The sequence below is a fragment of the Lipotes vexillifer genome, unplaced genomic scaffold (assembly GCF_000442215.2).
Source record: "Lipotes vexillifer unplaced genomic scaffold, Lipotes_vexillifer_v1.1 scaffold25, whole genome shotgun sequence".
NCBI classification, from domain to species: Eukaryota; Metazoa; Chordata; class Mammalia; order Artiodactyla; family Lipotidae; genus Lipotes; species Lipotes vexillifer.
This window is the reverse complement of record NW_006792881.1, coordinates 811,823-837,322: the sequence shown is the minus strand read 5'-3', so window position 1 is coordinate 837,322 and position 25,500 is coordinate 811,823. Positions and strand designations below refer to the sequence as shown.

At 36.5% G+C, this 25,500-nt stretch overlaps 1 protein-coding gene across 1 annotated transcript in view; it reads right to left on the bottom strand.

The window, feature by feature from the left end:
• CCDC175 (coiled-coil domain containing 175) overlaps positions 1 to 25,500 on the bottom strand; it is a 65,667-nt gene that overhangs the window by 23,451 nt on the left and 16,716 nt on the right. Inside the window, exons 6-11 of the mRNA XM_007466055.1 lie at positions 24,108 to 24,230; positions 20,812 to 20,921; positions 17,180 to 17,261; positions 7,913 to 8,049; positions 5,633 to 5,743; positions 4,721 to 4,792 (exon numbers count right to left, since the gene is read on the bottom strand). Coding sequence (XP_007466117.1) covers positions 4,721 to 4,792; positions 5,633 to 5,743; positions 7,913 to 8,049; positions 17,180 to 17,261; positions 20,812 to 20,921; positions 24,108 to 24,230 — 635 coding nt within the window. The remainder of the gene's footprint in view (positions 1 to 4,720; positions 4,793 to 5,632; positions 5,744 to 7,912; positions 8,050 to 17,179; positions 17,262 to 20,811; positions 20,922 to 24,107; positions 24,231 to 25,500) is intronic.

Here is a 25,500-nt window from a genome sequence, read left to right as displayed (position 1 = left end):
GATAAACCCAAGTGAAACACACTGAGACACATAGTAATCAAATTGACAGAAATTAAAGACAAAGAAAAACTATTAAAAGCAACAAGGGAAAAAGGACAAATAACATACAAGGCAAGTCCCATAAGGTTAACAGCTGATTTCTCAGAAGAAACTCTACAAGCCAGAAGGGAGTGGCATGATATACTTAAAGTGATGAAAGGGAAGAACATACAACCAAGATTAATCTACCTGGCAAGGATCACATTCAGATTCAATAGAGAAATCAAAAGCTTTACAGACAAGCAAAAGCTAAGAGAATTCAGCACCACCAAACCAGCTCTACAACAAATGCTAAAGGAACTTCTCTAAGTGGGAGAAGAAAAAGACCTACCAAAACAAACTAAAAACAATTAAGAAAATGGTAACAGGAACATACATATCAATAATTACCTTAAATGTGAATGGATTAAATGCTCCAACCAAAAGACACAGGCTCGCTGAATGGACACAAAAACAAGACCCATATATATACTGTCTACAAGAGACCCACTTCAGACCTAAGGACACATACAGACTGAAAGTGAGGGGATAGAAAGAGATATTCCATGCAAATGGAAATCAAAAGAAAGCTGGAGAAACAATACTCATATCAGATAAAATAGACTTTAAAATAATGTTACAAGAGAAAAGGAAGGACACTACATAATGATCAAGTGATCAATCCAAGAAAATATAATAATTATAAACATAGATGCACCAACATAGAAGCACCTCAATACATAAGGCCAATGCTAAGAGCTATAAAAGAGGAAATTGACAATAACACAGTAATAGTGGGGGACTTTAACACCTCACTTACACCAATGGACACATCATCCAGAAAGAAAATTAATAAGGAAACACAAGCTTTAAATGACACAATAGACCAGAGAGATTTCATTGATATTTATAGGACATTCCATCCAAAAACAGCAGATTACACTTTCTTCTCAAGTGCACAAAGAACATTCTCCAGGATAGATCACATCTTGGATCACAAATCAAGCCTTGGTAAATTTAATAAAATTGAAATCATATCAAGCATCTTTTCTGACCACAATGTTATGAGATTAAAATCAATTACAGGGAAAAAAACATAAAGAACACAAACACATGGAGGCTAAATAATACGTTACTAAATAACCAAGGGATCACTGAAGAAATCAAAGAGGAAATCAAAAAATACCTAGAGATAAATGACAATGAAAACACGATGATCCAAAACCTATGGGATGCAGAAAAAGCAGTTCTAAGAGGGAAGTTTGTAGCAACACAATCCTACCTCAAGAAACAAGAAACATCTCAAATAAACAAACTAACCTGACACCTAAAGGAACTAGAGAATGCAGAACAAACAAAACCCAAAGTTAGTAGAAGGAAAGAAATCGTAAAGATCAGAGCAGAAATAAATGAAATAGGAACAAAGAAAACAATAGCAAAGATCAATAAAACTAAAAGCTGGTTCTTTGAGAAGATAAACAAAATTGATAAACCTTTAGCCAGACTCATCAAGAAAAAGAAGGTGAGGACTCAAATCAATAAAATTAGAAATGAAAAAGGAGAAGTTACAATGGACATCACAGAAATACAAGCATCCTAAGAGACTACTACAAGCAACACTATGCCAATAAAATGGATGACCTGGAAGAAATTCTTAGAAAGGTATAACCTTCCAAGACTGAACCAGGAAGAGATAGAAAATATGAACAGACCAAGTAATGAAATTGAAACTGTGATTTAAAATCTTACAACAAACAAAAGCCCAGGACCAGATGGCTTCACAGGTGAATTCTATAAAGCATTTAGAGAAGAGCTAACACCCATCCTTCTCAAACTCTTCAAAAAAACTGCAGAGTAAGGAACACTCCCAAACTCATTCTACAAGGCCACTATCACCCTGATACCAAAATCAGAGAAAGATACTACAAAAAAAGAAAATTACAGACCAATATCACTGATGAATATAGATGCAAAAATCCTCAACAAAATACTAGCAAACAGAATCCAGCAACACATTAAAAGGATCATACACCATGATCAAGTGGGAATTATCCCAGGGATGCAAGGATTCTTCAGTATATGCAAATCAATCAATGTGATACACCATATTAGCAAATTGAAGAAACACCATATTAGCAAATTGAAGAAAAACCATATGATCATCTCAATAGATGCAGAAAAAGCTTTTGACAAAATGCATCACTGATTTATGATAAGAACTCCCCAGAAAGTGGGCATAGAGGGAACCTACCTCAACATAATAAAGGCCATATACAACAAACCCACAGAAAACAACATTCTCAATGGTGAAAAACTGAAAGCATTTCCTCTAAGATCAGGGACAAGACCAGGATGTCCACTCTCATCACTATTATTCAACATAGTTTTGGAAGTCCTAGCCATGGCAATCAGAGAAGAAAAAGAAATAAAAGGAATACAAATTGGAAAAGAAGAAGTAAAATTGTCACTGTTTGTAGATGCCATGGTACTATACATAGAGAATCCTAAAGATGCCACCAGAAAACTACTAGAGCTAATCAATGAATTTGGTAAAGTTGCAGGACACAGAATTAATGCACAGAAATCTCTTGCATTCTTATATGCTAACAACAAGGTATCAGAAAGAGAAAATAAGGAAACAATATCATTCACCATTGCAACAAAAAGAATAAAATACTTAAGAATGAACCTACCTAAGGAGATAAAATACCTGTACTCAGAAAACTATAAGATACTGATGAAAGAAATCAAAGATGACACAAACAGACGGAGAGATATACTGTGTTCTTGGATTGGAAGAATCAATATTGTGAAAATGACTATACTACCCAAAGCAATCTACAGATTCATTGCAATCCCCAGCAAATTAGCAATGGCATTTTTTTACAGAACTAGAACAAAAAATCTTAAAATTTGTATGGTGACACAAAAGACCCTGAATAGCCAAAGTGATCCTGAAGGAAAAAAACGGAGCTGGAGGAACCAGACTCCCTGTCTTCAGACTATACTACAAAGCTACAGCAATCAAGACAATATTGTACTGGCACAAAAACAGAAATACAGATCAATGGAACAGGATAGAAAACCCAGAGATAAACCTAAATACCTGGTCAGCTAATCTATGACAAAGGAGGCAAGGATATACAATGGAGAAAAGACAGTCTCTTCAATAAGTGGTGCTGGGAAAACTGGACAGCTACATGTGAAAGAATGAAATTATAACACTCCCTAACACCATACACAATAATAAACTCAAAATGGCTTAAAGACCTAAATGGAAGACCGGACACTATAAAACTTTATTAAATAGTGTATAGTTTAGCCTCCATGTGTTTATATATATATATATATATATATATATATATATATATATAGTAGTACGCAGGCCTCTCACTGTTGCAGCCTCTCCCATTGCAGAGCACAGGCTCCGGGCGTGCAGGCTCAGCGGCCATGGCTCACGGGCCTAGCCGCTCCACAGCATGTGGGATCTTCCCGGACCGGGGCACAAACCTGTGTCCCCTGCATCAGCAGGCGGACTCTCAACCACTGCTCCACCAGAGAAGCCCCAGGAAGAACACTCTTTGACATAAATCACAGCAAGATCTTTTTTGATCCACCTCCTAGAGTAATGGAAATAAAAACAAAAATAAACAAATGGGACCTAATGAAACTTCAAAGCTGTTGCACAGCAAAGGAAACTATAAACAAGACAAGAAGGCAACTCTCAGAATGGGAGAAAATATTTGCAAATGAATCAATGGACAAAAGATTAATCTCCAAACTATATAAACAGCTCATGCAGCTCAATACTAAAGAAACACACAACCCAATCCAAAAATGGGCAGAAGACCGAGATAGACATTTCTCCAAAGAAGACATACAGATGGCCAAGAAGCACATGAAAAGCTGCTCAACATCACTAATTATTAGAGAAATGCATATCAAAACTACAATGAGGTATCCCCTCACACCAGTTAGAATGGGCATCATCAGAAAATCTACAAACAACAAATGCTGGAGAGGGTGTGGAGAAAAGGGAACCCTCTTGGTCTGTTGGTAGGAATGTAAATTGATACAGCCACTATGGAGAACAATATGGAGGTTCCTTAAAAAACTGAAAATAGAATTACCATATGACCCAGCAATCCCACTACTGGGCATATACCGACAGAAAACCATAATTCAAAAAGACACATGCACCCCAATGTTCATTGCAGCACTATTTACAATAGCCAGGTCATGGCAGCAACCTAAATGTCCATCAACAGATGAATGGATAAAGAAGATGTGGATATATATATACAATGGAATATTATTTAGTCATAAAAAGGAACGAAACTGGGTCATTTGTAGAGATGTGGATGGACCTAGAGACTGTCATAGAGTGAAGTAAGTCAGAAAGAGAAAAACAAATATTGAATATTAACATATATATGTGAAATCTAGAAAAATGGTACAGATGAACTGGTTTGCAAGGCAGAAATAGAGACACAAATGTAAAGAATAAACATATGGACACCAAGGGGGGAAAGCTGAGGGGGCGTGCGGGGGGGTGGGATGAATTTGGAGATTGGGATTGAAATAAATACAGTAATATGTATAAAATACATAACTAATAAAGACCTGCTATATAAAAAAATAAATAAATTTTAAAAAGATAACATATACTACTTATAATATAAATGAGTTTTTTTTTTTTTACCATCTCTGATTTTTTCTTTCCAGGTTATCGTTCAGGACTTTTATTTGTTTCTGATACACTTCCTTTGTTGCTCTAAAAACAAGAAAAATATATTGGATTTTGCATTTGTGGGAGCTGTTAAAACGTATAGTAGACTGTATGTATAATTCACATGCACAATAAGGCTACCATCTAATTGGGAGACAAAACAAACCTTGTGAAACAACTAAAGATTTTAGTGGCAGACTAATGGAAAGACAATTACAATTTTTGCAAGTGCAAACTGATTTTGCAAGTATTGAAGCCAAGGATAGGGAAAAACGGATTTTGGCGAGGCAGTTGAGGAAAGGTTATTAGAGGATAATGTTTAATAGAGGGAGGAACATGGATTGCCAGAATGGAGGCACAACCTCACCAAGGAAAGGACATCATCATATGCAAAGAAACAGAGGAAAGGAGCAGCAAGTCAGGACTCTTGTAACTAAGGCAAACTTGCTGCACACAGAGGACATGAAGGGAAATAACACTGTGACATAGGAAGGGTTAAGGTCAACAAATTGGTGAGGAACTCTGGGTTCTAGACTGAGTTCTGATTTGCTGCCATGTATAATTTAGAAAGCCAATAAATATTCTTTAATTAGAGATAAGTGGTAACTAAGGATGGAAGATTTGCTTGTGAATCTGGGATGGAGGGGAATGTGAAGGCTGTAACAGAGGTATTAGACGCAGCTTATGTACAACTCAGTGCCTGTCTATCCTTTCAGTGAAAGATTCGATGATAATGACTTTTCTGGACTGTAAAAGAGAGAGCGTCAACTATGAACCTCCTTTTCTATAGTATATTAGAAATTGGCATAGATTTGTTGTTACCATTTATTAAAAAAATAAATGTAGAGGAATGAAGATTAAAAATTTCAAAGGCAACAAACATACCGATGAAGCTCATTGAGTGTGATAAGTCCTTCTTCCATATTTTTGATGTCTACTTTTCTTTTTGATAGGAAGTTTTCTTTCTGAGCTATAAATGCCAGTTGTTTCTGATTTCTACCATGAAAAAACAGAGTAATCATATATTTAAGGTTGAAATAATCATTTTTAACTCCTCAGCATAAGAAAATATGCAACCACAAACAACAATTTAAATAGTTTGGAAAGTTTAGCTCATGAACTGTTTATCAAATAAATTAGTAAAAATAGAAACAAAGTCTTTTTGCTAGTGGTGGCTAAATATAAATTTATGAAAATCTCTAAGCCATGAAAGGAACATTAACTGCAATAGTAACCATAAAACCACAAGAACAATTCTATAGTACTTTATCATGCTGAGTGGGTGTGTCTCTTTTAATGAATTTATCAGTTCTGTTATTTTGTAAAAGGTGAAGGAATCAATCAGACTGACTTTGGATAGTGGTCTACCTCTTCTTAGTAGTGTGACCTTGAAAAGAAACTTCACCTGTGGATGAGCCTCAGTTTCCCCATCCATAAAGTGGGGATCACAATACCTATCTCACTGGTTTTAAGGATTAACCGAGATGTGAAGTGACAAAGCCAGTGGGTGGCACCCATGAGGCATTTTGTAAAGAGTGGTTATTTTTCATCTCTAACTTACAGAGAGAATAATGGGAAGTTTATGATTTTGTTCAAATTTCTAGACATTGAAAGGAATGTGCCTGTAACAGGAAGTACTTTATCTAAGTGTCTCATCTTCTTCAAAACTGTTATGGACTGAATTGTGTCCCCCCACAAATTCATATGCTGAAGCCCTAGGCCCCAGTGAGATAGTATTTGAAGATGGGGCCTTTGGGAGGTGATTAGATTTATATGAGGTCATGAGGATGGAGTCCTCATGGTGAGATTAGTGCCCTCATAAGCAGAGACACCAGACAGCTCTCTCTCTCTCTCTCTCTCTTTCCCCTCTGTGAGGACACAGCAAGAAGGTGGTTGGCCATCTGCAAGTCAGGAAGAGAGCTCTCACCAGAACCTGACCATGCTGGCACCCTGATCTCAGATGTCCAGCCTCCAGAACTATGAGAAATCAATTTCTGTTGTTTAAGCCTCCTGGTCTATGGTAATTTGTTATGGTAGCCCAAGCTGAAGAAGACAAAAACCAACAACAGTAGTAAATGTTTTATTGTTACAATTATTTGTCATCAGCACATTTTGTGATTCAAACTGATAACTTAGTATGGATCTGAGGAAAGTTTTTGCCTGAAGAATACTATTAGTAGGCTATTCAATTGGATGATACAAAATGATTGCAATAACTCTCTGCATCCTAAATGCTACAACGGTGACCATAAATTCAGCTCCACATAAGTGGGCCTGGACACCATAATTACACTTCCATGTGATTTAACTTTGAGTGTAGTAATGTATTACTACTTACATAACTCATACTTGCAAGATGTTATTCTGTAATACCCATTAGGAAAACACTGGTGAAAGCCCACTACCTGCTAAGCAATGGACAAGATCCTGAAGATACAGTGCTGAGTAAGACAGAGCAACTGCTCTGATCTGTTCATAGTTCAGTGGGACAAAGGAATTTGTACCCAGTTGACAACAATGCAGTGACTGATAAAAAGGAATGACCTCAGAGGGACGTTCCAGAAGGATCATTGTGGTGAGAGGGAGGTGGATAAGTTAGGAGTGGTAAAACAGAAAATGGGAAGAACTTATGAGAGGCAACCCAAACCAAAGAAGCTAAAAGGGGTGAAAAGAGTGGAGTTGGAGAGGAGGATAGGATATTTTTGAGAAATATTTGGGAGGTGGAATTGACAAGCCTTGGTGCTTGAATGGAGCCCTAGTAAAAGATAGGGGTTTCCTTGAATAATTTCCCAGTCTCTGGGTTAGGGGATTGTGTCAATGACAAAACTTTTTTCTGAGAAAGGAAATGTATGTGCAAAGCCAGTTTCTGATGAAGGTAGATCTCATAGTTTCTCTAGGCAGTCTCATGGGGTAAAAGCATGATTATTCTTTCAAGAATCTGATTTAGAAGTAAAAATAATAGATTTGGCGTTTATGGATTTGATCTGACCCATATGAGGAAAGCATTATTCAATATATATAGAGGCACATTAGGAGTGTATTTACAATTGGGTAAAGAACATTTCATTGTTATCAATAGATTTTAAACTAGGATAAGCTTAAGTGGAGAAGTAACCCATAACTAAAGCATGTTGAGTCATGTATGGATTATGGATAGAAACATACTCAGAATAAATTTTCTGTTTCTGCATAAAAACTTTATCCTCCTCATTTAGGACAATCTTATATTGTCTCAAAACAGTATGCAGTTTCTCTTGTAGATCTTTGTTCGCGAAATGACATTTGTGTAGCTTTTCAGCCATCTAGAAAAAAAAGGAATTGAAGTAGAGGATTTGTTTCATGGCTCTTTTGGTGGGCAACTCTCTAGAGCACTGGGTATATTATTTAACATACAATGACTATGCCTTAAATGTTGAGTGATCTAATTCTATATCAAATATGTAACTGTACATTTTGGGCCTCTTCTATAAATTATGACAAATGTGTAGAAAGGTAGTAAACACTGATGCCATAAAGTAATAAACCATAGTAAAGTAGTAAACCATAAAGCAATAATTGATATTGAAATAAGAATTGGGATTAATAAACTGGGATCATTCAACAAGACCTGTATGTCCTTTTCCCAGAAGATAAACTACACCAGGGAAAAGAAAATGTAACATCCATAGGAACTCTTGCTCAAAACCTCTTTGACTGGATATCATGCTTAACTTTTGTTAAATATTTCTATTCAAGGACAAAAGATAGTACCCATTAGTGTTCTGAATGAGATGAGAACTTTGTGCTTGGATGTCTCTACTGAATTGCTTCAAATGAGGTAAGAAAGTTAGGTTAGGTAGGAATGGTGGGCTAAGGATCACTAAAACAGATGGATGAAAAGAGTTCTTAAAAGTGTTGCAGAGGGGCTTCCCTGGTGGCACAGTGGTTAAGAATCCGCCTGCCAATGCAGGGAACATGGGTTTAAGCCCTGGCCCGGGAAGATCCCACATGCCGCAGAGCAACCAAGCTCTTGTGCCACAACTACTGAGCCTGCACTCTAGAGCCCACGAGCCACAACTACTGAGCCCACCTTCCACAACTACTGAAGCCCATGCACCTAGATCCCGTGCTCCGCAACAAGAGAAGCCACTGCAATGAGAAGCCTGTGCACCACAACGAAGAGTAGCCCCCACTCGCCACAACTAGAGAAAGCCCGTGCATAGCAACAAAGACCCAACGCAGCCAAAAATAAATAAATAAAATAAATAAGTTTATTAAAAAAAAAAAAAGTGTTGCAGAACTAACAAGATAATGAGGAATTAGTGAGCCTAATTCTACAAGAAAGCAAGAATCCAGACTGGTAAACCTAGCACTGAAAACTCCTTTTACTCTGAGGACATTTACTGATATAGAAGAAGCCACTTGGAATCTGAGATTTGGTTCTCTTACATGACAAGGGGGACAAAAGTCAACACTTAGAGCTCATCCAGGTGTTACACCTGATAAACCTCCTGCCACATTAGTCTGGGATTCTGGATAGCTTCACCCTCTGAAGAAGAATGAATTAGAAGCTAACAAGCCATGGTCCAGCCTGACTTAGATCACCAGGGAACCTAAAGGTGGATTAAGGAGGTTTGGGACTGTTAACATCCCAGGTATCTGACAGAAGTGAATGAAATCTGTTCCTGAGAAATACACTGTCATCCTAGACCTCACATTGTTTCTACAAACACCTTTTTTGAAGTACAATGTCCAGTGTACAGTTTTCCAACAGAAGGAAACAAGACAGCATGAACAAAAATTGGCAGAAACAATAGATGACAGAACCAGTCCTACAAAAAGTCCTACAAAAAGACACTGATATATAAAAATACTGTATTTATTATGATCAAAGAACACTAGACATGCTTGAAATATATGGCAAGGAATTGGAAACAATAAAGAGCAACAAAGCAGATTTGAAAATTACCAGTTGAAAAATACAACAACCAAAATTAGGAATTGAAGTAAGACCATTCTGCCCAGAATGCAGCAGGGGTAGACAAAAAGTAGAAAATAGATAAGAGCGAGTAAGATACAGACAGGATATTTTATTAGTACATATAATTGTGTTCATATAATTGGAGTCTCAGAAAAACAGGAAAAAGCATGGGACAAAAGAAATACGTGAACAGAAAATGGCTAAGAATGTTGCAGAACTTACAAAATACAGCAACTCACAGATTTAAGATGCCCAATAAATCCCAAGCAGGATAAATAAAAAGAAAAACTTGGACATATCATAGTGAAATTGAATAACTAGGTCAAAGGGAACAAAAAAGACCTAAGATAAATGAAAGACATGCTGTGTTCATGGATTGGAAACTTCAATATTGTTAAAACATAAAATCCTCCCCAAATTGATCTATAGATTTAATTCAACCCCAATCAAAATCCAAACAGGCTTTTGGGCAGGACTTGACAGACTAAAATTCAAAGGGCCAAGAATAATGGAAGCAATCTTGTAGAACAAAGTTGAAGGATTTTTACTACTGACTGATAAAGGCATATTTTAAAGCTACTAATTAAGAGTGTATGGTTTTAATGTGAGAAGAGATTAAGTTCAAATGAATAAAATAGATGCTACAGATTCACACATATATTTATGATATATTTATGATCCACAGTTGATTTATGACAAAAGTGCCACTGAAATATAGTGGAGGAAAGTACTATCTTTTCATTTAACAGTGCTAGTTAATTGGACAATCTTATGTGAAAGTATGAATCTGGACTACCATTTCACAGAACACACACACACACACACACACACACACACACACACACACATTCCAGACGGCTTGCAGTACTTAACGTGAAAAAGCAAACGCTAAAGCTTCTACAAGATCACGTAGGAGAATATCCTCAAGACATAGGACATGAAAAGCATAAGCCAAAAAGGAAAAGATTGATAAACTATACTTCATTAAAATTAATAAACTACATTTATCAAAAGATAGATATGTACACAAAAACTGTACACTTACAGTAAATATTCTGTTCTGTATGTGTAATATTTCATAATAAAAGTTAAAGTTAGAATAGAATTTTGTATCATTGTTGAACTTGCCTCCTATAACTCATGAGAATTAAGATTGGATGTCAGGAAGAGTTCAGTTTTTATCCAACACTTATTTGTGGTCTTTTTGACAATAGCCATTCTGAGAGGTGTGAGGTGATATCTCATTGTGGTTTTGATTTGCATTTCCTTGATGATTGGTGATGTTGAGCATCTTTTCATGTGCTTGTTTGCCATCTGTATGTCTTTGGAAATATGTGTATTCACATCCTCTGTCCATTGTTTAATCAGGTTGTTTTTTAGATGTTGAGTTGTATGAGTTCTTTGCATATTTTGAATATTAACCCCATGTCAGATATATTGTTTGCCAATATTTTCTCCCATTCAGTAGGCTGTCTTTTCGTTTTGTTAATAGTTTTCTTTGCTGTGCAAAAGCCTTTTAGTTTGATGTAGTCCCATTTGTTTATTTTTGCTTTTGTTTCTATTGCCTGAGGAGACATACCCAATAAAAATCACTAAGACTGTTGTCAAAGAGAGTACTGCTTATGTTTTCTTCTAGGAGTTTTATGATTTCAGGTTTTACATCTAAGTCTTTAACCCATTTTGAGTTGATTTCTGTACATGATGTGAGGAAGTAGTCCAATTTGATTCTTTTGCCTGTAGCTATCCAGTTTTCCCAGCATTATTTATTAGAAAGGCTATCTTTTCCCCATTGTATATTCTTGCCTTCTTTGTCATAGATTAATAAACTATATATGCAGTTTAGTTCTGTGCTCTCTATTCTGTTCCATGATCTATGTGTCTGTTTCTGTGCCAGTACCATACCATTTTCATTACTGTAGCTTTGTAGTATAGTTTGAAATCATAAAGTGTAATACCTCCAGCTTTGTTCTTCTTCCTCAAGATTGTTTTGGCTATTCAGGGTCTTTTGTGTTTTGGTAAAAATTTTAGAATTATTTGTTCCAATTTTGTGAAAAATATCACTGGAATTTTAATAGGGATTGGATTGAATCCCCAACCATGTCTTGGGGAATACGGTTATTTTAACAATTTTAATTCTCCAAATGGTAAAATATATATCTTTCCATTTGTGTCATATTCAATTTTTTCATTACTGTCTTATAGTTTTCCAAGTACAGGTCTTTTACCTCCTTAGTTAGATTTATTCTTAGATATTTTATTCTTTTGAATCAATTATAAATGGAATTGTTTCCTTAATTTCTTTTTCTGATAGTTTGTCATTAGTGTATAGATATGCAACAAATTTCTGTATATTAATTTTGTATGCTGCAACTTTACTGAATTCACTGATGAGCTCTAGTGGTTTTTGGTTTTGGTGGTGGCTTTGGGATTTTCTATGTATAGTATCATGTCATCTGTAAACATTGACAGTTTTACTTCTTCCTTTTCCACTTGGATTCTTTTTCTTGTCTGAAAAAGACTGTGGCTAGGATTTCTAATACTATGTTGAATAAAAGGGGTGACAGTGGGCAGCCTTATCCTGTTCTTGATTGTAGAAGAAATACTTTCAACTTTTGACCTTTGAGTATGATTTTAGCTATGAGCTTGTTGTATAGGGCCTCTATTATGTTGAGGTATGTTCCCTCTACACCCACTTTATTGAGTTTTTTTCATAAGTGGGTGCTGAATTTTGTCAAAAGCTTTTTCTGATCTATCAAAATAATCATATGATTTTAAAATTTTATTTATTTATTTATTTATTGTTTATTTATTTATTTTTGGCTGCATTGGGTCTTTGTTGCTGTGCGTGGGCTTTCTCTAGTTGTGGCAATCGGGGGCTACTCTTCATTGCAGTGCACAGACTTCTCATTGCACTGGCTTCTCTTGTTGTGGAGCACAGGCTCTAGGCGCTCAGGCTTCAGTAGTTGTGGCACATGGCCTCAGTAGTTGTGGCTCGCGGGCTCTAGAGCACAGGCTCAGTAGTTGTGGCACATGGGCTTAGTTGCTCTGTGGCATGTGGGATTTTCCCAGACCAGGCCTTGAACCCATGTCCCCTGCACTGGCAGGCGGATTCTTAACCACTGCACCACCCAGGAAGTCCCAATCATATGATTTTTATTTTCAATTTATTAAAGTGGTATGTCACATTGATTGATTTGCAGATACTGAACTATCCTTGCATCCCTGGGATAAATCTTGCTTGAGCATAGTGTATGATCCTGTTAATGTATTATTGAATTCAGTGTGCTAATATATATTTCTTTTTTTGGTGGTACGCGGGCCTCTCACTGTTGCGGCCTCTCCCGTTACGGAGCACAGGCTCCGGATGCACAGGCTCAGCGGCCAAGGTGCATGGGCCTAGCCTCTCCGTGGCATGTTGGATCCTCCCAGACCAGGGCATGAACCCCTGTCCCCTGCATCGGCAGGCGGACTCTCAACCACTGTGCCACCAGGGAAGGCCCAGTGTGCTAATATTTGTTGAGGATTTTTGCAATTATGCTCATCAGTAATTTTGGCCTGTAATATTCTCTTTTTTTGTGGTGTCTTTGTCCGGTTTCGGTATCAGGGTGATGCTGGACTCACAAAACGGGTTCTTAAATTTTGGGGGGAGAGTTTAAGAAGGATAGGCATTAACTCTTCTTTAAATGTTTGGTAGAATTTACCTGTGAACCTGTCCAATCCTGGACTTTCTTCATTGAAAGTTTTTTTTTTTTTTCTGATTCATTTTCATTACTGGTAATTGGTCTGTTCATATTTTCTATTTCTTCCTGATTCAGTCTTGGGAAATTGTACATTTCTAGGAATTTATTCACTTCTTCTAGGTTTTCCATTTTATTGACATATTATTGTTTGTAGTAATCTCTTATGATCCTTTGTATTCCTGTGGTGTAGGTTGGAACTTCACTTCTGATTTTATTGATTTGGGCCCTCTCTTTTTTTCTTGCTTAGTCTAAATAAAAGTTTATCAATTTTGCTTATCTTTTCAAAGAACCATCTCTTAGTTTCATTGATCTTTTCTATTGTTTTATTTTTCAGGCTTCAGTAGTTGTGGCACATGGCCTCAGTAGTTGTGGCTCGCGGGCTCTAGAGCACAGGCTCAGTAGTTGTGGCACATGGGCTTAGTTGCTCTGTGGCATGTGGGATTTTCCCAGACCAGGCCTTGAACCCATGTCCCCTGCACTGGCAGGCGGATTCTTAACCACTGCACCACCCAGGAAGTCCCAATCATATGATTTTTATTTTCAATTTATTAAAGTGGTATGTCACATTGATTGATTTGCAGATACTGAACTATCCTTGCATCCCTGGGATAAATCTTGCTTGAGCATAGTGTATGATCCTGTTAATGTATTATTGAATTCAGTGTGCTAATATATATTTCTTTTTTTGGTGGTACGCGGGCCTCTCACTGTTGCGGCCTCTCCCGTTACGGAGCACAGGCTCCGGATGCACAGGCTCAGCGGCCAAGGTGCATGGGCCTAGCCTCTCCGTGGCATGTTGGATCCTCCCAGACCAGGGCATGAACCCCTGTCCCCTGCATCGGCAGGCGGACTCTCAACCACTGTGCCACCAGGGAAGGCCCAGTGTGCTAATATTTGTTGAGGATTTTTGCAATTATGCTCATCAGTAATTTTGGCCTGTAATATTCTCTTTTTTTGTGGTGTCTTTGTCCGGTTTCGGTATCAGGGTGATGCTGGACTCACAAAACGGGTTCTTAAATTTTGGGGGGAGAGTTTAAGAAGGATAGGCATTAACTCTTCTTTAAATGTTTGGTAGAATTTACCTGTGAACCTGTCCAATCCTGGACTTTCTTCATTGAAAGTTTTTTTTTTTTTTCTGATTCATTTTCATTACTGGTAATTGGTCTGTTCATATTTTCTATTTCTTCCTGATTCAGTCTTGGGAAATTGTACATTTCTAGGAATTTATTCACTTCTTCTAGGTTTTCCATTTTATTGACATATTATTGTTTGTAGTAATCTCTTATGATCCTTTGTATTCCTGTGGTGTAGGTTGGAACTTCACTTCTGATTTTATTGATTTGGGCCCTCTCTTTTTTTCTTGCTTAGTCTAAATAAAAGTTTATCAATTTTGCTTATCTTTTCAAAGAACCATCTCTTAGTTTCATTGATCTTTTCTATTGTTTTATTTTTAAGTCTCTATTTCATTTATTTCTGCTCTGGTCCTTATTATTTTTTTCCTCTTACTTTGTTTTGTTTGTTCTTATTTTTCTAGTTCCTTTAGATGTAAGGTTAGGTTGTTTGTTTGAGATCTTCCTTCTTTCTGAAGTAGGCCTGTATCACTATAAACTTCCCTCTTAGAACTGTTTTTGCTGTGTCCCATAGATTTTGATTCATTGTGTTTCCATTTTCATTTGTCTCCAGGTATTTTTTAATTTCCTCTCTGATTTCTTCAGTGACCCATTGGTTGTTTAGTAGCATATTGTTTAGCTTCCATGTGTTTGTGTTTTTTGCAGGGTTTTGTTTTGGTTTTGGTTTTGGTAGTTGATTTCTAGTCTTATACACTGTGGTCAGAAAAGATGCTTGATATGATTTCAATTTCTTAAACTTGTAGACTCTTGTTTGTGTCCTAGCATATGATCTATCTTAGAAAATGTTCCATGTGCACTTGAAAAGAATGTGTATTCTGCTGCTTTCAGAAGGAATGCTCTCTCTACATATATCTGTTGATTCCATTGCTCTAATGTGTCACTTAAAGCCATTGTTTCCTTATTGATATTCTGTCTGGATGATCTGTCCATTGATGTAAGTGAGGTGTTAAAATCCCCTACTATTATTATGTTACTGTCAATTTCACCCTTTATATTTGTTAATATTTGCTTTATGTATTTAGGTGCTTCTATGTTGGGTACATATATATTTACAATTGTTATTTCTTGTTGGATTGATCCATTTATCAGTCTATAATATCCTTCTTTGTCTCTCATTACAGTCTTTGCTCTAAAGTCTATTTGTCTGATATAAGTATTGCTACCCCAGCGTTCTTTTTGTTTCCATTTGCACTGAACACCTGTTTCATGCCCTCACTTTCAGTCTGTGTGTGTCTTAGATCTGAAGCTAGTCTCTTATAGACAGCAAATATAGAGTTTTTTTTTTTTAAATCTGTCAGCCACTCTATGTCTTTTGATTGGAGTATTTAGCTCATTTACATTTAAAGAAATTATTAATAGATATGTACTTATTAACATTTTGTTGGCTGTTTTCTGGTTGTTTTTGTAGTTCTTTTTTGTTCATTTCTTCTTCTTTTGTTCTCTTCCTTTGTGATTTGATTACTATCTTTACTGTTATGTTTGGATTCATTTCTCTTATTTGTGTGCATCTATTATAAATTTTTGGTCTGTAGTTACCATGAAGTATATATATAACAAGTTTTATATATATGTAATTAAGTTGATGATCTTAAGTGTGAACACATTCTAACAACCCTGCATTTTTATGTGCCCCCACCACATTTAATGTTTTTGACATCACATTGTCCATCTTTTTGTTTTTTGTATCCCTTAACTACTTATTGTGGATATAGATGATTTTACTACTTTTGTCTTTTGACATTCCCACTAGCTTTTATAAGTGGTTGACATTTACTCTATGTTTGCCTTTACCAATGAGATTTTTCCTTTCATAATTTTCATATTTCTAGTTGTGGCCTTTTCTTTTCCATTTATAGAAGTCCCTTTTATGTTTCTTATAAAGTAGGTTTAGTGCTACTGAACTCTTTTAGCTTTTGCTTGTCTGTAAAACTCTTTATCTCTCATTGAAATCTGAATGATAGCCTTGCCAGGTAGAGTATTGGTTGTAGGTTTTTTTCTTTTCATCACTTTAAATATATCATGCCACTTTTTTCTGACCTAAAAAGTTTCTGCTAAAAAGTCAGCTGATAGTTTTATTGGAGTTCCCTTGTACACAGCCAGTCACCTTTCCTTTGCTGCTTTTAAGATTCTTTATCTTTAATTTTTTCCATTTTAATTACAATGTGTCTTGGTGTGATCCTCTTTGGGTTCATCTTGTTTGGGAATCTCTATGCTTCGTGGACTTAGATATCTGTTTTCTTTCTCAGGTTAGGGAAGTTTTCAGCTACTATTTCTTCAATTATGTTCTCTGCCCCTTTCTCTCTCTCTTCTTTCTGGGACCCCTATAATGTGAATATTAATACACTGATGTTGTCCCAGAGGTCTCTTAAACTATCCTCATTTTTTAAAAATTCTTTTTTCTTTTTTCTGCTCAGCTTAGGTGATTTTCACTATTCCCTTCCAGTTTTCTGATCAAATCTTTAAATCAATTACTGTGAATGATCATGATTATTATTAGTTAATGAAAATGTTACTTTTGGAAAATTTCACATTTTTCACATATACTTAAAATGTTAACTAAAAATTAATTATAATCTTAAAGCCATCATTTCTGTCTTCCTACCTGTTTTATCTTCAGCAATAATTCATTTTTTTTTAAATTAGATGCATCATCCAGTTTTTCCTTGTTATTCCTAAAGAAAAGCCTATGAACAAAGGAAGCCAAATAAATTCCTATTAGGACATGTTTTCCAGCAAAGTCACATTTACTTATGACACCAGAAACTTCCAGTCTCCATCTCCCTATGCAATATATTTATTTACAATTCATTAAAATAAACAAAATTTGTACTCTTTTGGATTGATGTATTAATACTTCATTTATTTATATATTAATTTAAGAAGGAATTTTTGAACACCTACACTCTGGGAGATACAGCACAAAGTCTCTACCCTCATGGAAATTACACTCTAGTGGAGTAGACAGAATATAAGAAAGTTATCAAAAAATATACATATATTTCAGATAGTGTTAAATGCTCCGAAGATCACAAAGTAGGGTAAAGGATAGAGAAATCCTGAGAGTGAGGATGGTACTGTAGACAGGTGATTAGGGAACACCTCTTGGGATAACTTGTGAAAGACCTGAAGGATGAGAAGGAGCCAGATATTTGAAGATCTTAAGAAACAGCTTTTCATACAGAAGGAACAGCAGGTGATAATATCCTGAGAGAGGAACAAGCTTGGTGTATTGAATATTTGATGAAGACAGGAGTGTGAGAAGGCTGGAGAGTTAGGCACAGCCCAGATCATGTAGGTTCTTGAGGACAAGGCAGAAGTTCAGATTTTATTTTGAAGGGAACCAGGGGAGGATTTTTTAAGGAAAGGAGTGACATGAACTGATTCACATCTTGTAAAAATGACTCTGGCTACTTAGTGGAGAAAGACAATAGTATAGGAAGATAGACTATGTAGAAGTCTATGGCAGTGGTCCAGAAGAGATAATCGTGGCTCAGATTAAGGTTGTAGTGGTGGAGCTGGTGAGAAATAGTTGGACTCAGGATATATTTTAAATATGAAGACAACAGGACATGCTTTGGATTTGGCTGGAGTTAGAGCTGGGTTAGGGTTAGGTTAGTTGGTTAGCTGGGTTAGGGTTAGGTAGTAAGGAAAACAGGAATGGTGGATGACTCCTAGTTTTTTGGCTGGAGTAGCTAGGTAAATAGTGATATGGAAGACTAAAGAAAGAGCTATTTCAAGGAGATGGGAAATTAAGAATTCTGTTTAGGACATGTATATTTGAGATATCCTCCAAGTGGAAAGGTCAAATAAGCTGTAGACTATATGCAGTTAGAGGTCAGGGATGGATATATAAATATGGAAGTCATTGGGGTACAGAAAGTATGAGACTGAATGAAATCACATATGGAGAGTATGAGTAGAGAATAGAGAACAGTGAAGGGCTGAGAACTCCAAAATTTAGAGACAAAAAGAAGAACTGGAACAAGTAAAGGGTCCTGAGAAGAAGCAGTGTAGTAAATGAAATAAGAGAATTTGATGTTTGGGAAGCCAAGTGAAGAAAGTATATCAAGAAGATGGAAGTGAACATCTGTGTCAAATTCTATTAAGAATTAAAAAACTTTGAGGAATAGATCAGATCACTAAAATTTGGCAGGATGAAAATCATTGGTAACCTTGACAATTTTGAAACCATGTCAGCCCTTTTAAAAAAGCATCTATAATTTTTATAGCCTCTTGCACTACAATGGCAAGTATATACTTTGGGTCACAAATTGGATGTCATTTACATACAATATTTAGCTTCCAATTCCCCACTTCCCACGTGTTGATAACCAGCTGAATGACAAAAACGTCATAGCAATTTAGAAAGATGGGCACTGATTTGCCTTTATTATGCAAATACATCATGCTGGATATCAATAATAGCAAAGAAGAAGGATTAAACTAGCAATGCCTCCTGTGGACCTGTGAAGAATTTGAGGTACCCTTAACTGTCCACATATAGAATTTAAACTTGGAGTTGAGTAATTTTTGTTTACCCTCAATATTTTGACCTCAAAATAGATAATGAGCTTGCAAGTTAACGATTTCATGGTGGGTGGGATGGGGGAAATTGAGACTAACAGATTAATAGGAAGATGAGTTATATAAATTATTTTAGTTTCTTGTATAATTTATTCTTATAGAATATATATATAATATATATATATTCTTATAGAATCTTATAGAATATTATAAAACAACACTGTTTGATTCTTCAAATCCACCAAACAAGAACTGAGCTGCCTCTCCCTACCTCCAAAGATAGAGAAAAGGAACTAAGTGAGAAAATAAAAATACAGAGAATTTTCTTTTAATTTGCCAAGTTATAAAGAGGAAAAAGTTTTATTAATAAAAAGCGGGGGGGAACTTATATCCTCAATCACCAAATTAATCAAAAGCAATTTTCCTCAGTGAGATTCCACATGAAAACCCTTGAAAAGCTGGGACTGAAAAAAAAAATGAGCCATTCAAAATGAAAGATCAATGAATCCCCATTTTTATCTTGAACATACATTTAAAACCAGTTAGCTAACATGAAGACTGCTTATAAATAAAACTTTATCAGTGTTTCAAGGCTTTTAATCATAATTCCTAGAAATAAGTTAAGAGCTAATCTATATTTTCCACTATGATTCTTTGCCTAGTTTTTAAGAAATAGATATCAACTAAAATTATCAAATCACTTTCAAAGAAAAAGATTTTTTATTTTTTTATTCTGATTTTTAATTGTTGTATTACTTGAGCTTTCCAATTTTAAATCTGGTACTGAGTATAAGGATTATTGCATATTTTATGGACTGTTAGTGATAGAGTAGAATAGTGCTGTGCAGTTGTTATTTTAGAAGACATAATTTTAATCCCAATACATTCAAATCTATATAGAAATGAGCCATATTGTAACAGGATCCCACATGTGAAATTACTTGTCTTTTGGGGAATCTGCTCAGACCACAATTTGTCTTTTAAACTGTCAGTAAACCCTGGGGGTAAGCCCAGACGCCATGTTTATATTAAAAGACCCCACCTTCCTATCCAGAGCTGAGCCAAACAGCTTTTGATTGGAAATCTGGGAATTCTCCTGGGAGAGAATCTGTTGGTCAGTCTCTAAAGATAGATGGATCTGTGACAGGTAAACTCAGAGGGTTTGGAATGGCCATGCTTAGCCACAGACTCGCCAGGAAGAGAACACAGCATGTAGATAAAGAGAGAATCGCAGAAGGAAGCAAACACTAGGCCTTGAGACAGATGGAATATTTCCTTATGTTTCTGGTTTCAGTTCCATGGTAAAAGTTTTTGCCTTGAGGCTTCCCTGTATTTTCTCAATAAGTTCTGCAAGTCCCCCTTGACTAAGAACAACAACTGTAGCAGCATGGTTAGGTGAGTTGTAGCCCTATGGCAGTGCCTTCCTCCAGGAGCGTATTTGTAGGGAGTAAGGAACTGAAATAAGGATAGTACACACTCAAAATTCCCTCCCTTTTCCTAAACTAACCACATCATCCTCAATTTTTTCTCTTGATCATCTGAAAGACTGGTTAATTTCAAAATGAAGAGGTGATTCTATAAAGCTGACAATCACACAACTTTTAGTAAAATAAGAGAATAATTTTCATCTAATATTAAATAAAAATTTTTTTAAATGAAAGGAACATAACATCTAGAAGTGCTTCTGTAAAGATAAAGTATTATACTTACATTTTATCCTCCAGGATCTTACAGGATTTCTTCATGTCTTCAACCTGTTGTTCCCAATGTCTTATTGATTCTTGTAGTTGTGATATCTCTAAATTGTGATCACTAAGAACCTGTTGAAAATTCAGTAAAATTGGGGCAATCATCATCAAACGATTCATGACAGAAGTCCAATTCACTAAATATTCATGTATCATCCATTCAACTTTTACACTGGGGGTGTCCTTTAGTTAAAATAAAAAGCAATCAGGGGCTTCCCTGGTGGCGCAATGGTTGAGAATCTGCCTTCCGATGCAAGGGACACGGGTTCGAGCCCTGGTCTGGGAAGATCCCACGTGCCGCGGAGCGGCTGGGCCTGTGAGCCACAACTACTGAGCCTGCGCGTCTGGAGCCTGTGCTCCGCAACGAGAGACCGTGATAGTCAGAGGCCCGCTCACCGCGATGAAGAGTGGCCCGCGCTCGCCGCAACTGGAGAAAGCCCTTGCACAGAAACGAGGACCCAACGCAGCCAAAAGTAAATTAATTAATTAATTAATTAAAATATATATATATATATATTTTAAAAAAGGAATCATTATACTGCTTGTTTCTTTATAAAACAAACTGAGACGGAAATAATCCTGAAATCATCAGAAAAGAAAACAAAATTTGGGAGGGAGAGAAACCAATTATAGCAATAGAAATGTGAAAACTATAAAAACAGCTTTGAAGACATGAATTCATCTTGACTACCATTTAAAAAAATTAAATATACATTTTCATAATTATTTTCAAAATGTTATTCCAGGATACTAGAATGAGTATTATAAAAAGAAAAGTCAAAACAAATTGGGTCTTTCGCCTTAGTTGATAGCTATGTCCATGTTGCTAAGATTTTTTTCTTAATATTTAATCAGTAATTTGGAAATGGAAAAATTGGGTACTATGAAAAAATGTTAGCATGATTAAAAAGGAAATATGGATGGAGAATATTCATAGTGAACATATTTTTACAACACAGTTTTTGAATAAAGAAAAGGGAAAGCAAACTTATCAGAGCTTGGGTCTGCATTTCAGCTTGTAAGGGAAAGTGGAACTGAGAGAAAAGCTGATCAAACAAATTCCTTTGCTCTCTGGCATAGAGCTACCATGGACAGATTATTTAGAGCCACCTAACCCTGCACATCAGCGTGGGGTCAGAAAAACACCTGTTGGGGGTATAGAGGTGCTTTCAGTCATGCCAGGTGAGACAGGTGGGTGAAAGCTCCCCAAATTATTTTTTTTTTCCTCTAAAGCACTCATATGACTGAACTTGTGGGCTATAAGTAGTTCCAGAGTTAACAGGAGTCTGAAATCCTAGATATGCCATCAAAAATTAGCAGAATATCCAAAGAACTCTGACCAATAATCAGGATTAGTGACTATACACTGAAGGCCCATCCTGCCTGACATCCATAACCTCTAGCCCTCGGTCCTCTCCGCCCTGGACATGTAGGGCACCTTGAGAATCACACATCATTATTCTTTTCTGCCAGCATCACACCAGGTTGACCTGGCTGCAGAGTTTTCTAAACTAAAAGCACCACATGAAGATGAACCTGAAATTCCTTGTAGTCTCAAGTCCATAGCCAAAATGTTGTTTTCTAATCTCAGGCAATAACAACAAACTTTACCAAATACAAAACACTCAGCTAAAAGTCTTATAGGCATGACCTCATTCTATCTCCACAAAAGCCCTCTGAAATAGGCAATATTATTACCACCATATTATAGGTGAGGAAACTTCGGGTTGGTAAAGCCAAGACTTGAACCCAGGTCTCTGTGATACTGAAGTTTGTGCTTTAAACACAATTCTCCACTGGTAAGGTGGGGTGGGGCGCTGGATTGCGGGGAGGTAGAGAATGACACTGGAGCTGAGTTTACCCCTGCCACCTCAAACCTTGACTTATTTGTCTTTAGAGATCTTTGAAGAACAGGTTAAGGAACATATACTTCATTTTTCCAAACCAGGTGGTGTGCCTGGCATAATTTATGAGGCCCCAACTGGGGATATGAGCTTAGGCGTGCAGATAAGATCTGTTTTATACAATCCCTGTGTTCTCCTTTGAGCCTAGCCTGACTCATGCTTCCTTACCATGTTGATATATGAAGAAACAGATAATCACCTTTTTAAACACACATATTTGGGGGAAGTTTTTGATTTTACTAATGTTTTATAATTGAATGTCATAATAGATATATTGTAACTATAATGGTCAAAATCGCACTATAAATAGTATTGATATAATGGAATTAACTGAAGACTCTGATAAGCAATGCGATGTTTTAGTATTACTATTGCCCCATATAGTTTTACATGTAATTCTCAACACAAATAGAAGAAATACGCTAGACTCATTAATTCAACTGTGATAGATTAACAGGTGTTTCTGTTTTAATTAACATAGAAGTAGTATTAACATTAACCTCTTCAATTACAGTCACTGCATAAGCTTCAGTTTTCTTATCTTTAAAATGAGGGTAATCCTCACAAAATATTTATCACAATACTGGCTTTCAATCGATGTTATTAATTTTTAAAAATAGAAGTACAGAGCTCTGAAGTATTTTCTAACTTGAAGAGACAAATAGTCTCCTTTCCATATTAATGTACTCAATATAAATGGAGAGCCTAAATTCTGTTTTATTATCACACATTCAGAATTAAGGAATCTGCCCATGTTTTTTCACTTTGTTATGTAAAATAAAGCAATCTCACACAAACATTACATATGATTCTATACCCATTTGGTCGGTTCTGTATGTATTTTTTAAAAAAACATTTTTACAGGGCTTTCCTGGTGACGCAGTGGTTGAGAGTCTGCCTGCCGATGCAGGGGACGCAGGTTCGTGCCCGGTCCGGGAGGATCCCACATGCCGCGGAGCAGCTAGGCCCGTGAGCCATGGTCGCTAAGCCTGCGCGTCTGGAGCCTGTGCTCCACAACGGGAGAGGCCACAACATGAGAGGCCCGCGTACCGCAAAAAAAACAAAACAAAACAAAACATTTTTACAGTATTTTGGCCCATCAAATGCAATGTGTACCTAAGCATTCCAAACTTTCTTCTTTCCATCATATTCCTAAAGAAGAAAACACAATTGCCCTATAACACTTTAAATGTCAGAAAACATTAACATGCCAAAAACATTCTCCCCCAAATGGCATGAAGATTAATTAAAATCAGCTCCTTTTTTAAACCACCTGCTATTAGCTGTATTCAAGGCAGTGTATATTGAGGTGCTTGGGGTCGGGCTTGAAGAAACATAGCTTATTCTTTCTTACCACTGTGCTGGTAGTAAGGGTTTCTCTCATTTTTGTCATTTTAAGCCTTAATCTATCCAATTCTTTCTTCTTTTTGTAAGTCTCCTTTCTCTTAAGTTCACAGAGTTTTTTATATTCATCAATCTGTAGTGACAAACATAATAAACAAATCAAAAAGCTTAAGAGGACAACACAGTTTAGGAAATCTTTTTTTAAATTTTGTCAACCTAATTCATATTTAAGTATACCATATTCAATCTAAGTATATTATCAAATTAAAAAAAAACAGGTTTGCTTAGTTTGAAGCATCAGAGGAAAAATAATAAATCACAAGGATCAAACTGTAATTATAAAATGTTGAACTAGTAAATTTAGAGGAACAATGAAACAATGATCATTAATAGCAAATTATAAAAGCAACTGCTATTTTAAAATTTACTAGTAAAACATCATAGCAATTGTTACCAGATTACTGTGCGCCAAGCACATCAGAAGACTCAAAAGGAAGGAATTAAGAATTGTTTGGAAATCTAAATTCACATTATTTCATGAGAAGTAAAACAGACCAAAAACAAAATCACTGAAGATAGGGCAGCTCACAATCCTAAACAACTTACCATTTTGTCACCCATACCAGCCCCTGAGAGCTAAAGGATCCTTATCTCCCTTTACCTGTGCTTGTTTCAAAAGCGCGCAGTATTTGGTAGAAATGTTTTGCAGCTGTGTCTTAAGAGATATTCAGTGGTCAAATGCCCTGAACTGACTGTGACTTGACCACAGGAGTGCTCTGCCTGCGCAGATGAGGCCTAGAGGTGTCAGAAAGTTACCTTTGCTTCATTACCATGTTAAGATCTCTGCCCAAAGCAGGCATTTGTACTCTGCTAGGCACAATTCATGCCCTGTGCAAGGAAGCACGGAAGACTGTGCATGCTCTGGCTGCCTCTGTAAATCTCTGCCCCTTTCCTAGAGCCCTGATGACCATTGCCTCCTAATCCTTAAAATTCCCTTATTCCCCTCTGGTGCTTTTAGAGCACAAGCTCTCCCTTCTCCACTCCTTGATCAATGACTCGAGTTTCTGATCTTGAACCCGGTTTCGTTTGATTGGCATTTGCAACACTGGGCAAAGGACCCATTGAGGGGGTCACTGACCTGTTGGGGATTGATAAGAGAAAATTTCACATATTGAGATATAGGCAAGTCATTCTGGCTTATACAGGAGTTAACTTGAATTTTATGCTAACTAAAATAGCCTGTTCATGGCCTATCATGCAAACATTGTACATTGGCTTTAATTATTTAAGAAAAGGGCACATTGACCAGAAGTAAAGAATGTCCATGTTAAAAATAAAGATTAGGGCTTCCCTGGTGGCGCAGTGGTTGAGAGTCCGCCTGCCGATGCAGGGGACACGGGTTC